This window comes from Electrona antarctica (assembly GCF_951216825.1).
Source record: "Electrona antarctica genome assembly, chromosome: 4".
In the NCBI taxonomy this organism is placed as follows: domain Eukaryota; kingdom Metazoa; phylum Chordata; class Actinopteri; order Myctophiformes; family Myctophidae; genus Electrona; species Electrona antarctica.
In genome coordinates this window covers 8432170-8448565 of record NC_136809.1, presented here as the reverse complement: position 1 = coordinate 8448565, position 16396 = coordinate 8432170, and the positions used below count along the sequence as shown (strand labels likewise).

The 16396-nt window shown below is 43.2% G+C and overlaps 2 protein-coding genes across 3 annotated transcripts in view; both read left to right on the top strand.

The window, feature by feature from the left end:
* The window catches only part of LOC306922206 (GTPase IMAP family member 9-like), a 28419-nt gene extending 12584 nt beyond the window's left edge, over nucleotides 1–15835 (top strand). The window contains exons 1-2 of one of the 2 annotated variants that reach the window (XM_079499609.1): nucleotides 14090–14210; nucleotides 14653–15835. In XM_079499609.1, the coding sequence (XP_079355735.1) occupies nucleotides 14177–14210; nucleotides 14653–15602 (984 nt within the window). In that variant the 5' untranslated portion in view covers nucleotides 14090–14176 and the 3' untranslated portion in view covers nucleotides 15603–15835. Of the gene's footprint in view, nucleotides 1–14089; nucleotides 14211–14652 lie in introns of those variants that run through there. The other variant, XM_079499610.1, reaches the window with a different exon arrangement.
* LOC306922074 (uncharacterized protein) lies at nucleotides 540–1664 on the top strand (the record flags this gene model as incomplete). Its single annotated transcript, XM_079499463.1, has 1 exon — nucleotides 540–1664. The coding sequence occupies exon 1, from the start codon at nucleotides 603–605 to the stop codon at nucleotides 1662–1664; it is 1062 nt and encodes a 353-aa protein (XP_079355589.1). The 5' UTR covers nucleotides 540–602.
* Nucleotides 15836–16396: the final 561 nt, after the last annotated feature.

The following is a 16396-nucleotide window of genomic DNA, read 5'->3' as shown; positions in this document are numbered from 1 at the left end:
TTAGGGGAGGGGATGATAAATAATGATATTGTGATGTCACTATATCTGTATTTCGATTGAACCTTTTCACTCAAGGCTTTCAGCTTTCAAATCGAAGAAAACAAAAATACACAGGGAAGACATATTTCAATATTCTAACCACACCTGGGGGTCTATTAGAGTAATGTTAACTCAATAGACACATACAAAACAGAAAAAATCACGTCACTCCATCTTTAACCACATGAACCGTAGCATCTCTACTCTGGGGGAACATTTGGCAAAACCATCTACAAGCTCACAAAGTGTTGCGCTAGATCTATTTTAGAAAGAGAAAGGAAAGAGGCCCCTAGCTGGACTCCTGTCAAATAGGCTATAGTGTTTAGGTGGTTAATGAAGACAAGCAAAAAGCAGTTTTGGAAACCACAAATGTTTAGCCTCATTAACCAGATCCTTTTAATCCACCAGATATCATAAATGATGAAGAACTTCGCATTGTGATGGTTGGGAAGACTGGAAATGGAAAGAGCGCCACTGGAAACACCATGCTGGGTTTTAAAGCTTTTGACTCCAAGTTTAAAACTAGATCTGTGACAGTCAACTGTCAGAAAGTCAGAGGTGTAATGGCTGGTAGAAAGGTCGCCGTTATTGACACGCCAGGCTTGTTCGACACCACGTTTAGCAAAGCAGATACCATTAGAGAGATCACACAGTGTATTAGTTTTGCTTCTCCTGGTCCACATGTGTTCCTGATTGTGATCAAACTGGATAGATTCACAGAAGAGGAGCAGAGATCTGTGCAAATGATTCAGGAAATGTTTGGCCAAAGGTCACATGCATACTCCATGATTCTGTTCACTTATGGTGATCGACTTGAGGATGAAACGATTGAAGAAATGTTGAACGATGATCCAGTACTACAAGGAATAACCTACACATGTGATGGTCGCTATCACGTCTTCGACAACAAAAAACAGGACCCCTCTCAGGTCACTGAGCTGCTGGCGAAAATCAATTCGATGGTGCAGATGAATGGAGGAAGCCACTACACCACTGCAATGTTCCAGGCAGCGGAGAGAGCACTGGAGGAGGAGAAACAGAGAATTCTCAGAGAGAATGAAGAGAAGAGACACAAAGAGATGGCAGAACTGGAGCAGAAATATGAAAAAGAGGCTAAGAAAAAAGCAGAGAAAATGATGAAAGAACAACAAAAACAAGCAGAAAAAGCTGCTAGAGAGAATGAGGAGAGGAGACGCAAAGAGATGGAAGAAATCAAGAGAAATTATGACCTCATGAGAGAGGCTCTGAAAGCTAAGGAGGACGAAGAGACGAGACGCAAAGAGGCAGAAGAACTGAAGAGACAATATGACAGAGAGGCTCTGGAAAAAGAAGAGAAATATAAGAAAGAACAACTGGAAGAACAAGCAAGAATTGCCAGAGAGATGGAAGAGAGGAAACGTAAAGAGATGGAAGAACAGAGAGAGGCTCACGAAAAAGAAATGAAGGAGATGCAAGATCGACACCAGAGAGAAGCAAGAGATACTGCGGAGAGAACGTTCACGAAAATTGGACGTAATTTCGGAGAGAAACTTGCAGGAGAAACTGGTGCAAAAATAGGGGCCGCTATAGGGGACACAGTTGATACCGTTGTATCAACTGTTAAAGACAACTGCAGTATCCAATGAAGGTGCATGGTTTAGCCATAATACACCGACAACAAATAAAAAACAGCCCAGTCACAATTCCAACCTCCTCCTCATTTGAACACCTGTTTTTTAAACTACCTGGCCCCAAACCCCTGGTTACTGCAGTCATCCCCCCAAACCCAACCCTTCATTTACCTCTGACTTTTCCACATTCCTCACTCAGCTCTGTGCCATCTCTCCATCTGTCTTACTACTTGGTGATCTCAACTTTCACGTGGACTCACTCAACTCCCCACCTGCCATTGAATTCCTGGACATTCTAAACTGTTTTAATATCACCCAGCATGTAGATTTCCCACACACAGAAAAGGTCACACAGACGTGACAGACCTGATCTGCACTACCGGAACCTCCATCAGCAACCTTTCCAACTCCGGCTCCATGCCCTCTCCACCTTCTCTGACCACCTGGCCCTCACCGTGGACATTGACATCCCCACCCCTGCCATCAAGCACAAACGCCTCATCACATTTCGCAAACCTCAAATCCATCCAGCCCCCCGTTCTCTCCTCCCTCCTGACTGACACAATTTCTGACCACTCACTCACCCAGAATGCCTCCCCGACTGAACTAGTTAACAACTACAATAATGCCCTCTCCACCTGCCTAAATCAGCTTGCTCCTACAAAAACAAAACCTGTCTCTTACACCCACTCTGCCCCCTGGTACACAGACCACCTCTGCCACCTTAAGGCTGAGGGCCGCAAGCTCGAACGGTTAGTCAAAAGAACCGGTCTAACTGTTCACTCTGAGGCCTACAACTCACACCAGCAGCAATACAAGGAATGCCCTCAACAGTGCACGCACCTCCCACTACTCCTCCATTATCCAATCTGGCAGCAATAACCCCAAAACGCTCTTCTCCACTGTCAGCAACCTGCTCAAACCCATGGACACCACCACCTCCTCCTTCACTACCACTAAATGCAAATCATTTCTCACATTTTTTTCAAACCAAAATAGACAACATTCACTCTGAACTAGCCATCCCCTCCTCCACCACCCCCCCCCCGGATCCTGAACCTCCGTTCTCTGGTCAACCACTCACTATCTTCACCGAGATCACCATATCTGACCTATCCACCATAACCTCTGGCATGAAGGCATCCACTTGCATCCTGGACCCCATGCCCTCCTCCCTAGTTATGGCTTGCCTCCCTGCTCTCTCCCCAACCATCACCAACATCACTGGTTTCATCCCACCTGCCCTTAAACTGGCTGCTGTCACCCCCATTCTCAAAAAACCCGGACCCTGACCCTGACACCCCGGACAACTACCGCCCAATCTCCAATCTCCCTTTCATCTCCAAAATCCTAGAAAGAGCAGTCGCCTCCCAACTTAAATCCCACCTGGACTTAAACAACCTCTATGAAACATTCCAATCTGGTTTCCGCTCAATGCACAGCACAGAAACAGCCCTCCTCAAAGTCACCAACGACATCTTACTCTCCGCTGACTCTGGTTCCCTCTCCATCCTCATCCTCCTCGACCTCTCTGCCGCTTTTGACACCATCAATCACTCCACCCTCATCTCACGCCTTCAGTCCTCCCTTGGAATAACACACACTGCCCTCTCCTGGCTGAAATCATACCTTTCTGACTGCCACCAGTTCATCTCCATCAACAATTGTCACTCCTCCAGTGCCCCAGTCACCCACGGCGTCCCCCAACTCTGTACTTGGTCCTCTCCTCTTCATTATCTACATTCTACCACTTGGGTAGATCCTCCGTCACCACAACCTCCAGTTCCACTGCTACGCCGATGACACACAACTGTACCTCTCCACCAAGACCATCACTGCTGCCACCCACTCCACCCTCACCACCTGCCTCACTGATATTAAAATATGGATGCAAAAGAACTTTTTAAAACTCAACTGCAACAAATCAGAAATCCTTCTCATCGGCCCTAACTCTCTCACTAGCTCCACCCAGAACTTCACCCTCAACATCGATGGCTCCACTGTTACAACCTCCCCCCACATCCGTAACCTTGGTGTCACATTTGACTCAACCCTCTCATTCCTCCCCCACATAAACCAGATCACCAAAACCGCCTTCTTCCACCTCAGGAATATCGCCCGCCTCCGGCCCTCTCTGACTTTCCCTGCTGCCGAAACCCTCATCCACGCATTCATCACATCCCGGATTGACTACTGCAACAGCATCCTCAACGGCACCACCTCCAAAGTCCTCAATAAACTACAACAAGTTCAAAACTCAGCTGCCCGCCTGCTCACCAGTACACACTCCAGAGACTCCTGCTCACCAGTACACGCTCCAGAGACCACATTACACCCGTCCTCCACGACCTACACTGGCTCCCCGTCAAACAAAGAATTCACTACAAAATCCTGCTCACCACCTACAAAGCTCTCAATAACCTGGCTCCCCCTACCTCTCCGATCTTCTTGAACCATATGTCCCCCTCCGCTCCCTCAGGTCCAGTGAAGCCAACCTCCTGAAGGTCCGCAAGGCCAAGTACCTCGCCTGGGGGGACAGGGCCTTCTACGTTTCGGCCCCCAAACTCTGGAATGAACTCCCGAACCATCTCAGAGTTGCTCCCTCTCTCCTCTCATTCAAAACCTCAATCAAAACTCACCTCTTCAGGATAGTTTTCCCCAGCTGAGGTCTGGTTAGGATATCCCCCCCTTCCCTCGTTTATCCTTTTATCTTTTTAACCTTGTACTGTTGTTGTATCTGCTATGTTTTGCTTTGTTTTTTTCCTAATAAAGTCTGTTCCTAGTGTTCTTATGTAAAGCGCTTTGGGTATTTAGAAAAGTGCTATATAAATTTGAGCTATTATTATTATTAGCTATTACAACGGTTAAGACAACGGGATATTTCACTAAAAAAGGTTTAGCTTTTGTGAGCGCCCCAGACAGTTTTTAAGTTGGTTGATTTAGTATTTAGATATTAATTTGATCCTATACAAACCCCTTGTAATTTTGTGAAGGGGGCGTGTTTTTCCAATGGCTTTTTTCATCTAGTTTATTCTATTTTATTATTTTATTTGAATGCTTTCATTTTCGACAAAAAAAACAAAACAAAAAATATAATAAAAAAGTACATGCATCCCTCACATATTAGATAATTAAAAGGACCCTACTAGGCATGTAACGATTCACTCAACTCACAATATGATTTGAATCACGATATTAGGTTCACGATACGATTTTTCACGATTTGTATATTTTAAAAACACAAATTATATTTGTTCAAGATCAAGCTAAAAATGACTTCTACTGTAATTGTGTAATAAAATGTAATGAAAGGTTTGACCACTGCAGCTGTGCTTTTGGAGTCATGTATTTTAAACCCATGCATGATTGTTCATCAATTTGTGTGAATGTCAAAATAAAATAATGTAATGTAAGAAAATGTGATATAACAGTCAATATTATGTAAACTAATTATACAAATTACTTTTGTTTACAATCTAGGTGTTGATCTCAATATTGATGACCATCCATCCCGAATATCCTTCGGGACAATAAAGATTATTATTATACTCGCCAGCTAATGATCAAACATGTTTTGATGCCAAAAAACAGATGATATGTGAACATGTATCAATAGATTTATATCAATTCATGTATCAATTGTATTGTATAAGAAGCCATGACACTGACTCCTCAAACCTCTCAATGTCTCATAATTAGATATATAGATTGGCATGCTACCTCACCTGCCACATGCTTTGTCTGTGTGCGCGTGCCGTGCGTGCGCCCTAATAAAGTAAAAATAACCTTTTTTATGTTATTCATAATTTCAGTTGGGTCTCACCAGTTAGCAATTAGAGGATGCTTTACTTAAAGTCACTGGGCCTCATGCGCCAATAAGTTCCTAACTTTTCCTCTTACATTTCTTCCTAAGTGAATTCCTAAGAGAAGTCCAGTCAGATTCATGAAACGTTCTTAAGTAGGCAGAATTGTTCGTAAGCATGTTCTTATGATCATGAATCCAAATCCTCGTAACTTGAAGGGGTGTGCCAGTTCATTCAAATTATCATAGGTAGACGCCCCACATATCCTAATTAGCATCCTAATTACCATAGGGAACCGCCCCACCAATCCCATATAAGGCATTGGGAATTCACTTTCCTACCTGTGTTCACCCAGGTGGGTGTAGTTTTGCATGACTCCATGGCCTTGCCTGCAGTCACACCTGTGTGTGATTGCAGCTCACAGGACCTCACACATAGAAATAAAGTTGAGTGAAGTCAAGAATCCCTAAACTAAAGTCTAAATATGGTGGAACACCAGACTCCAAAACTCAATAATACTGTGGAGGGGGGGGGGGGGGGGGTTGATGGCGGGGGGGTTATGTGGTGGGTATGGTGCGTTTGTTTGGGTTGGGTTGTGAACTCTAAACCAGTGGTTCTCAAACATTTTCATGTCAAGGACCCCCAAATTGACATGCATTCTGCAGACCCCCATATGAAAATATTTTCTGCTAGGGTAATGTTTTGAAGATTTATCAAAATGTTTTGAAAATAGCCGATCTACAAGCTCAAAATGGGCAGTAATGGGACGCGTTTGTGAGCTTGTATATTGGCTATTTTCAAAGTATAAAATGGGATTAAAGTGGTAAAATATTCCATATTTTTCTGTGGACTGCCTGGAACTTCCTCAAGGACCCCTTGAGGTCCTCAGACCAAACTTTGAGCATCATGCAGATGGCGCTGTTTTCCCTTTATGTTTTCAGATTGCACTTAAGAACGAAAAAGGCACCCTAAGAGTGCTCCACAGTGTGCGTAGATTCTGTTCTTACCTACGAACAAATCACAGCTAAGAAAAGATTGAGGGATCCCAAAACCTTCTTAAAAACTTCCTAAGTGGGTCTAAGAACAAATTTCCTCTTAAGAACTTCTTAAGAACGGTTGGCGCATGAGGCCCAATGTGAATTCCTTTCCTTTTGCCTTTCCTCACCCAGAATGCCCAAACCCAGCTCTGTACTGACAACGTTAGATCTGACAGTTCTCAGGTTGGGGGAATACCAGCAGCCTCTTTCACATGCGTTCCTATACACTGGCACATTAAACTGTGTACACCAGGCAGGGGCTGCCTTAAGACTCTGGGGTCGATTTCAAGAGCTAACTTGGGGTCCCCATATCATAGGGGGTCCTTCAAAGGGACCCCTAAATTGACACTTATTAGCCCACGGACTCCCATGTGAAAAAGGTATGCCAGGGACCCCGAAGATTATTACGGCTCTAGCAGTGATTTTAAACCTGTTTAATTTCAAGGACCCCCAGTTTGACCTGCATTGATTGATTGATTGATTGATTGATTGATTGATTGATTTATTAACAGTTTGCAGAATTACAGTACATTTCAAGTACAACTCAATACAAAAACTGTTAACTTTGAGTGGATGACACCATAAAGCATTACACTTGTTTACAATAGGGCCCACCATTTTCAATTCATCAAAACATTTAGAGACGTACGAATATACACAGCTATATAGTCAAAACAGGAAATCATCATAGAGGTAAAAAGGGAAAAGAAAAATATACAGTGAGGGGGGAAAGGGGTGGGTGGGGGATTCAGATTTTACGGGAGCCAGTTTCAAATTGCAGCCGTCCGTAGGTGCCCTTTGAGAGCAGTTTTGAAGGATGTCTTAATGACTGTTGGTAGGCGTTCCACATTTTGGTGGCATAGGAGCGAAATTAATGTAGTCCCTCGTTTGTGCTGAATCTTAGTCTACGGACCCCCATTTAATGGCATTTCTATCTCTGAGACCCTAATTTATATTGTACAAAGGATTTTCAGATGGGGGTATGTTGCCATGTAATTATTATTTAGGACGTATTTGACATGTAAAGGTTTCAGAACCACTGTTGTAATGGGACAACAGCCAGGTTGACCCCATAGAGGGCAGGAAGGTTTGGTGGTGCGAAGGAAAAATAAAATACAGCTGTAAATCTTGTCCACACTGTCTTCCAACAACAGGTGTTCACATGCAGCCATCTGCCTTGCATGGGTCTGGGAGGCTACAATGGAAACAGGCCGATAAAAGCTTGTCTAAATTAGGGGATGGCAGGGACGATATGAACATTTCCAACATAATTGTGATTATGATATTATCACCATCATCAATATGTGCTCGAAAGGCCACTTTTGTTAAAGTACCAGTTTATCCATTTGCACGCAGAATGCAACGCAACGCAACACAGTGGGTGGATCTTTGGCGTAAGAAGGCTATGGACACTATGGAAACCCGCCTTCTAGTGCATCGTTAGGCAGTTATTTAATGTTTTTTTATTTTATTTTAGTTAACACGAGAACAATGGCTTCCATTATAGCATTTGCCAGTAGCATATTATATGCTTGTCTCAAAGATGAAGCCATGCATGTCTAAGTACAAACCAACCACCAACGGCTTGTACAGAGATAAGCATATATACTTCCTGGCATTTCCAGGAATAGAAAGCCTGCCCTTTTTATTGATGATGTCACTGGTGGTAGGCGAGTTTCTGAACTGTCCACAGTCCTCCTCTGAGACACAGACAGAGTAGACAAAAATGATACCGTCCATATTATAATGAGCATTAGTGAGAACATAGGTTGAAAATGGGTGACGGTTAGAGAATGATGGTGCAAGTGGTTACTTTAAATGCTTAGTATGAGGTATAAAGTACAGCAGCCATGTGTTCATAAAACAGAAAGATTGGGTATTGGGTAAGACTGACGTTATGTATCTTTCAGGACCTTTCACTGCTTCATCTCAACCATTACTCAATGGCTCTGGTCTCAGACCCCGTGGTGGATATTTTGACATTCCGTTGTTTTTTTTTTGGAATGTTGCCAGTTGCCACTACTGTTGGAGCAGCCATAAACTAAACAGGTTCATCTCGATGTTCTGGGCATCTTTGTAATGTTAGTGTTAGTAAAAAGCAGGTAAAAGAGTAACGTTTGACTTGAGGCAGATTAACATCAGTCACTCTACCGTTCACTGTAGTAGAAGAGGTGCGCCTGGTGAGGGTTTAAACCCTGCAGCTATGTCGAGTCCGCCTACAGGAAATACGTAAGCTTTACCATTGTAAAGCACTTTGAGCACTTGGAAAAGCGCTATAAAAATGCAATTCATTATTATTATTATTGAAAGTAGCCAAACCAAGGCTTGCCCCAGGATTAAAGTCATCACGGTTACATTTAACTTAATTATGACAAGACATTATTTTACGGACATCAAAACAGACTTTAGACTGTAAGATCCTTCTCAATAAATGTAAAGCAAAACATAATAGCTATTTATGGGTTTCAGCCTAATTATTTCATCATTTATGCAAATATGCTAAATGACAAAAGGTTGAATAATTTAGTCATGGCAAGATACGAATTTCAGGACATGTATAGACTCAGAGTCTAAGAGAGACTAAAATAATCATTGACTCAATGTAAAAAATGTAGAAATGTCCTTATTTCGACTTTTGCAAATTATGCAAATTAAAAAGGTGGCATGATTGCACCATGGTAACAGATGAATTTCTATACATCAAACATATTCTCACCTTTCTAAGTTAAGTAAAGCAAAGTTATAGTAATTTCTTGTGTTGGGGAATATTTAGCCAATGCTAATGTATTACTACTATAGGCCTACATGTTTATATACTTTTATAACATACTTTTATATGTCATAGCATTTGTGTGTGTGTATAATTATAAGTGTGAATAAACTTAATTGTAACATAACATCAACAGTAAACTGCACAAAATCCTACTCTGCATATAATGGGAGTTAATGGGGAAACAATGATTGTTCCAAAAAAGTATTAAAGCTACTCATTTGAAAATGCTATGTCTCAAAGTACTAATATGGACCCAACAAACAAAATGATAGCAAATAGATTTTGCCACCAAAAATGTCCCTCACTTCTGGTCTGGCCCATGGACTAAACAGTGCCCCTTCCACACCTGTGAACACTTCGGCAATTACCCTGCTCCCTATAAGACTCCCACTGTCAGAAGAACATACTTCCTTGTCCCCTGTGTTGTACCTGAGTTTCTTGTTCTCTGTTTTTGCAATTCTGAAAGGCTGCATTTTTGGACTTTACTGCTTCGAAAGGTTTGCATGTTTGAACTTTCGATTTACTGCATTGTGCTTTGAAGAACCTTTGCATTTTTGGCATTTTCTGCATGCTGCTCCTACTCATTTGTTTTGTTTCTAGCTTGACGGCATTCTGCTTTAACAAATCATTTAATTTGAACATTCCTGCTCTTGTCCTGCATTTGGGTCCTACCCTTTGACTCACAGTGACAGAATGTTCTGACCCTTCTGGACCCAGCGGACAAGTTTTTTTTATTTTTTTTATTTTTTTATTTTGGATTTTTTTTGCCAGTGTTGAGTCAGTGAGCTGCTGAGGCTGTTAAACATGGCCAGTAGCCACTAGCCCAGCCTATCGTTTAAAGACTTTGGAGTTACCAGGGATGTCTTTAATGAAGATCCCCATTTCTTGGAGCAACTGGCAAAATATTGGAGGCAGGATCCTGAATTTGCTCAGTATGTGGCTTTCTTCCGGTGGGAGAGTAGGGGTGCACCTTTTCCTCAGTTACCTTCTGAAGAGGTCGCTCCGGTCACTCCTGCCCTTCAGCCCACTTCCTCACCAGTTCTCCAGCCCAGCTCTCCACTGCCTGCCTGTCCAGCTCTCTGCTGCCCAGCCTGCCCAGCCCTCCGCTGCCTAGCCTGTCCAGCTCTCTGCTGCCTAGCCTGTCCAGCTCTTCGCTGCCCAGCCTGCCTGGCGTCCAGAGAGATCCTCCTGCAGTTCCGCCTGCAGACCTGCCTCCTGTGACTGCAGTTCTGCCTGCAGACCCGCCTCCTGTGACTGCAGTTCCGCCTGCAGACCGGCCTGCTGTGCTTGCGGCTCCCCTGGCGCCGCCTCTACCTGCAGCTCCCCTGGCGCCGCCTCTACCTGCAGCTCCCCTGGCGCCGCCTCTACCTGCAGCTCCCCTGGTGCCGCCTCTACCTGCAGCTCCCCTGGCGCCGCCTCTACCTGCAGCTCTCCTGGCGCCGCCTCTACCTGCAGCTCCCCTGGCGCCGCCTCTACCTGCAGCTCCCCTGGCCCCGCCTCTACCTGCAGCTCCCCTGGCGCCGCCTCTACCTGCAGCTCTCCTGGCGCCGCCTCTACCTGCAGCTCCCCTGGCGCCGCCTCTACCTGCAGCTCCCCTGGCGCCGCCTCTACCTGCAGCTCTCCTGGCGCCGCCTCTACCTGCAGCTCCCCTGGTGCCGCCTCTACCTGCAGCTCTCCTGGCCCCGCCTCTACCTGCAGCTCCCCTGGCGCCGCCTCTACCTGCAGCTCCCCTGGCGCCGCCTCTACCTGCAGCTCCCCTGGTGCCGCCTCTACCTGCAGCTCCCCTGGTGCCGCCTCTACCTGCAGCTCCCCTGGTGCCGCCTCTACCTGCAGCTCCCCTGGCGCCGCCTCTACCTGCAGCTCTCCTGGCCCCGCCTCTGCCTGTAGCTCGCCGCCTCTACCTGCAGCTCTTCTGGCCCCGCCTCTGCCTGTAGCTACCCTGGCATCGCCTCTGCCTGTAGCTACCCTGGCATCGCCTCCGCTGATGGCTTCCCTAGCATACCCTGCGGCTCCCCTGCCTCCGCCTGCGGTTTTCCTGGCTTTGGTGTCCTCTCCCTCGTTTCGGCCTCCAGGCCTGTGTTGTACCCGAGTTTCTGGTTCTCTGTTTTAGCAATTCTGAAAGGCTGCATTTTTGGACTTTACTGCTTCGAAAGGTTTGCATGTTTGAACTTTCGGTTTACTGCATTGTGCTTTGAATAACCTTTGCATTTTTGGCATTTTCTGCATGCTGCTCCTACTCATTTGTTTTGTTTGTATAGCTTGACGGCATTCTGCTTTAACAAATAATTGAATTTGAACATTCCTGCTCTTGTCCTGCATTAGGGTCCTACCCTTTGACTCACTGTGACAACATCATTTTCATTAGAATGATATTGACATTAACACGTTTCTCGGTTCAATATTCAATAGGCTATAGATTAATTAATTTAACTCAGAGTGTACCCGTAGAGAGTGTGCCCGTACGGGTCCTGTTTGGGTAAATGTGTCCACTGTCTGCACCCTGCTCTCTCATCGGCAGTGGAACTGGCAACCAACAACAAAGTGGTTAATCATTAATTTCCATCGGTAGTTGGGCCTCTGTCTGCAACACTGTTTCTATGCCTCAGAACAGTTGGAAGTATCAAACAGGTTTGTGCTGCCAAGCCTGGCAATGGGATATTTAATAGATTCTGATTGCATGACAGTTTGATTTATTAACTAATTATATAATCACATCAATATACATAAAGTATAGGGTTTAAGTCTTAAACCCTATACTTTGTTGACTGGAGTCCCCCACAGTCTACATTAGGAGCTAGACACATATTTCCGTTCTGCGTCCTACTACTCTAGGGTGCTGTGTGTTATCCCCCCCCCCCCCCCTACCCCATTTACAAGAAATGGTCCCGCTTATTGTAAACGAGAGAGACAGATCTCTGGCGCCCCCTATTGAAGCCATTTCAGACTGTGTAAGGGAGAAAACCCGAGAACTCTCTCTGTGTGAACTTGGTCCTTGTTGATCTCGGACGGAGATTTCAACACTGAAGCAGGTAAGACCCTGAGACGGCTTGTCTTTTAGTGACATGAAGAGAATAGATGCATGCTGCAAGTGTGATTTAAGTTTAACCTCTATTGATTCATTTTTCAGCAGCTGACATTTTTTTTGTAGTAATTTTCCAAATGAAATTAATATTAAACTGTTGAAAAGAAAACAAAAAAGAACAAATATTGAACTTAAATATAATACAAATAATAATAATCTATAATTTTGTTGCTCTCAGATCTGTGTCTAAGTTAAATTATCTAATTTTTTTTTTTTGTGAAAAGGAATAGAAATCAGCAGCCTGGGGACAAATTTGTAGACATAGGTGTACTGTGTGAAGGATGTGTCCCCACTATATTGAAAGGAAAATGAATTGTACCCTCCATTAGACCCTCTAAAATTGAAATAATCACCTGCGTGTTGTATACTGTATACTTGTGATATACTAATCTGCAGTGTACTCAACCACACTTGAGTCATTCACAGTATCTACAGTATACTCCTTGGTCCAATATTACTTCCCACCCCTTCAATAGACTTTCTTTTCCACCTTACCAAAGACATGTATACTGGACTTACATACAGTTAAATCAAGTAGGCATGTCTGTCTGTAACAGGATTCTAAAATATTTATTAAAATATGTAACTAAAACCAGACGTGAGGGTGTCACATCTTTATGAATCATTTCAAGTGGCAAAGCTACCTACTACATCAGCTACTAAGTTGGCATGGGAAAATGAGCTGGGGACTTCAATTTCAGACTAGCTCTGGGAAGACAGCCTTAGTTGAAGTTAATGCGTGCTATCAACTCCAGACATTGCCTTATCCAGTTTCGAGTTATATAGACTTGGACTTTATTCCAAATTAAAATTACATAACATATTCCCAGATATTTCTTCGCACTGTGACAAATGTAATGCAATAGATGCAAATCTTCTTCACAGCTTCGCCCTTTGCCCTCGGATACAAAGATATTGGATTAAGATATTTGAGACACTCTAAACTCCAAATATCTTTATGATATTTTGAATATTCATATTGACCCCGATCCTGTACTAATTATTCTGGGTTTGTCAGACTCCATGCGTATGTTGATGAGAGCACAGAAACAACTCTTCTCATATGGTCTGATTACAGCAAAAATAACAAATTTTGTCGCTTTGGAAAAAGGAGGAGGCTCCTGCATTTAAGCATTGGCTAAATTAAATGACTAGTACACTTCATCTTGAGAGAATAAGGTATTTCCTGAGAAACAAAGAGAGACAATTTGATAAGGTTTGGCTGCCCCTTGTCTATTACTTGAATAGAAACAATTAAGACAGGATACCACTGATATGGTTGACTGTACGCCATTTTCTTTTCAGATGTTTTCCATGAGCATTTCATCATCTTACTATTCTATAGTATGCAGTGTCACTGAGCAGGGTTTTCTCTCTTTTTTCTTTCCTTTTTTTTTTGTTTCTATAAAATAAATTATTTCATATCATAATGTTTGTGTAACAATTTATAATCTGTTCTCAATAAAAAACCTTTGACCAATTTGACCAAAAAATATGTAACAAAAATAAATAAATCGTACAAAAATAAGTTATTTCGCCAGGTGGAAAATAAGTCAGACATGCAGCACATGCTATTGTGTTGCAAAATCGTACCACTGTCTGTGCTGTTAGCAAACTGTAAAAAATAAAAGTACCCAGCAAAGAAAAGAAGTGATAAGAAGTCAGCGCCCCTGGGTGGAGATATATGTGTTCTGCAGAGAACACATTTCCCGTGTTATGTAATGTAAAACAGTTGCTGAAAATTGTGTTATGAACTTGTGACCGAGCCTCATCTGTTATAATGACACACTCTCTCTCTCTCTCTCCCTCTAGACACCATCCTCAAAACAGACATGAGTGCAGCTTCGATACGACAGAAGGGAAATGGTAAGCACAGAATGTTGTTATGATACAGGTTTTTTTTTACAGCCCTATAGCGGCCCTATTCTGGGCAGAACTACAAACTCACAACTTATTTTTCTGTGAGCTTAGAAGTTATTTTTGGTGGTCAAAAAATAGGGTGCCTATAGAGAGGGACTCAGGGCAAGTTGTTAATCAATACAAGCAAAGCAAATAGTCATTAAACGTTTTTGGAAACATCAAATGTTTAGCATAACCATTTTGATTGTATTTCACCAGCTCTCATCATAAATGATAAAGAATTTAAAATAGTGAAAGGCTATAGGACTATAGTGTTTAGGTGGTTAAACAAGACAAGCAAAAATAAGTTCTCTAATGAAAACTAATTGTCATCATAGAGTTATTAAACAATGTTTTTGGAAACCTCAGATGTTTAGCATCATTAACCAGTATCAATTTAATCCACCAGATCTCGTCAGAAATGACGAAGAACTTCGCATTGTGATGGTTGGGAAGACTGGAGCTGGAAAGAGCGCCACTGGAAACACCATCCTGGGGTTTAAAGCTTTTGACTCTAGATCTAGATGTAGATCTGTGACAGTCAACTGTCAGAAAGTCAGAGGTGTAATGGCTGGTAGAAAGGTTGCCGTTGTTGACACGCCAGGCTTGTTCGACACCAGGTTTAGCAAAGAAGAAACCACTAGAGAGATCACACAGTGTGTTAGTTTTGCTTCTCCTGGTCCACATGTGTTCCTGATTGTGATCAAACTGGATAGATTCACAGAAGAGGAGCAGAGATCTGTGGAAATGATTCAGGAAATGTTTGGCCAAAGGTCACATGCATACTCCATGATTCTGTTCACTCATGGTGACCGACTTGAGGATGAAACAATTGAAGAAATGTTGAACGATGATCCAGTACTGCAAGGAGTAATCAACACATGTGATGGTCGCTATCACGTCTTCAACAACAAAAAACAGGATCCCTCTCAGGTCACTGAGCTGCTGGCGAAAATCATGTCGATGGTGGAGATGAATGGAGGAAGGCACTACACCACTGCGATGTTGCAGGCAGCAAAGAGAGCCATAGAGGAAGACAAACAGAGAGTTCTTAAAGAGAATCGAGAGAAGAGACGTAAAGAGATGGAACAACTGCAGAGAAGAATCGAGAGAGAGGCTCTGCAAAAAGCAGAGAGGGAAATGATGAAAGAACGACGGGAACAACAAGCACGAATTGCTAAAGAGAATGACGACATGAGACGTGAGATAGAAGAAATGAAAAGACAAACTGACTATACGAGAGAGGCTCTGGAAGCTAGAGAGACGGAAGAGAGACGGAGAGAGATGGAAGAAGGAGAGGCTCGCTTAAGAGAGCTTCTAGAACGACTGCGCCGTGATGGGCAATGCAGTATACAATGAGTTAAATGAAATGTCGTCGCTGTCCGACAGAAACCAGCCAACTCCATTTTTCAGGTTTTGTAATTCTTTCATAAATCCCACTACCTATAGAGAGATGACTTCTGCACACCCGGTAGGTTTGGAGCAGGTGCGATGATGACGACGAGGCATATACAATGTGAAAGGAGGGACACCCGCACACTGCCACTTGCTGGGTTCAGAGCATTTTATTAAATCCCACTACCAGAATCAGAATAGGGTCGACGTGGTGGTGTCTGGTTGCTAGGGTCGAGCTCGACCAGCACTCCACTTGCCTCCACACTTCCACAGACTATTGATAAGTACTCTGCCAAGGTTCTAGGCTTATTATCTCGCCAGAACATATATTTGAATGAACGTGGCTAGCGATTCAGGGCTGCATGGAGCCAGGCTACCTCTCCCCCTCTCATGCAAGTATCTGACAATATTTACAATACATACTTATTACTTATACATACGTTTGTATTGTTGTTGCCGTTTAAAAACGAAACCAAAAATGGACTCTGCCATTTGGAGTGAACAGACTGAAACCACCCTAATATGGGACCCTTACTCTCTTAGGACTGTATGATCTGTAACATAATGAGTGTAAGTAGTTGAAATGCAACAATTAGTGTGTAACAATTACGTAATGAACTGTGATGCCCAACATAAAAAAACAATAAAGGAGGTTTCTTCATTTCCTGAAAAATCTGATTTTTAAATTCCTGACAAATTTACATTTTGGAGTTAGCTGTTGTTGTTATGAGATATGTTGTTGTTGTTGTTCAGGAAGG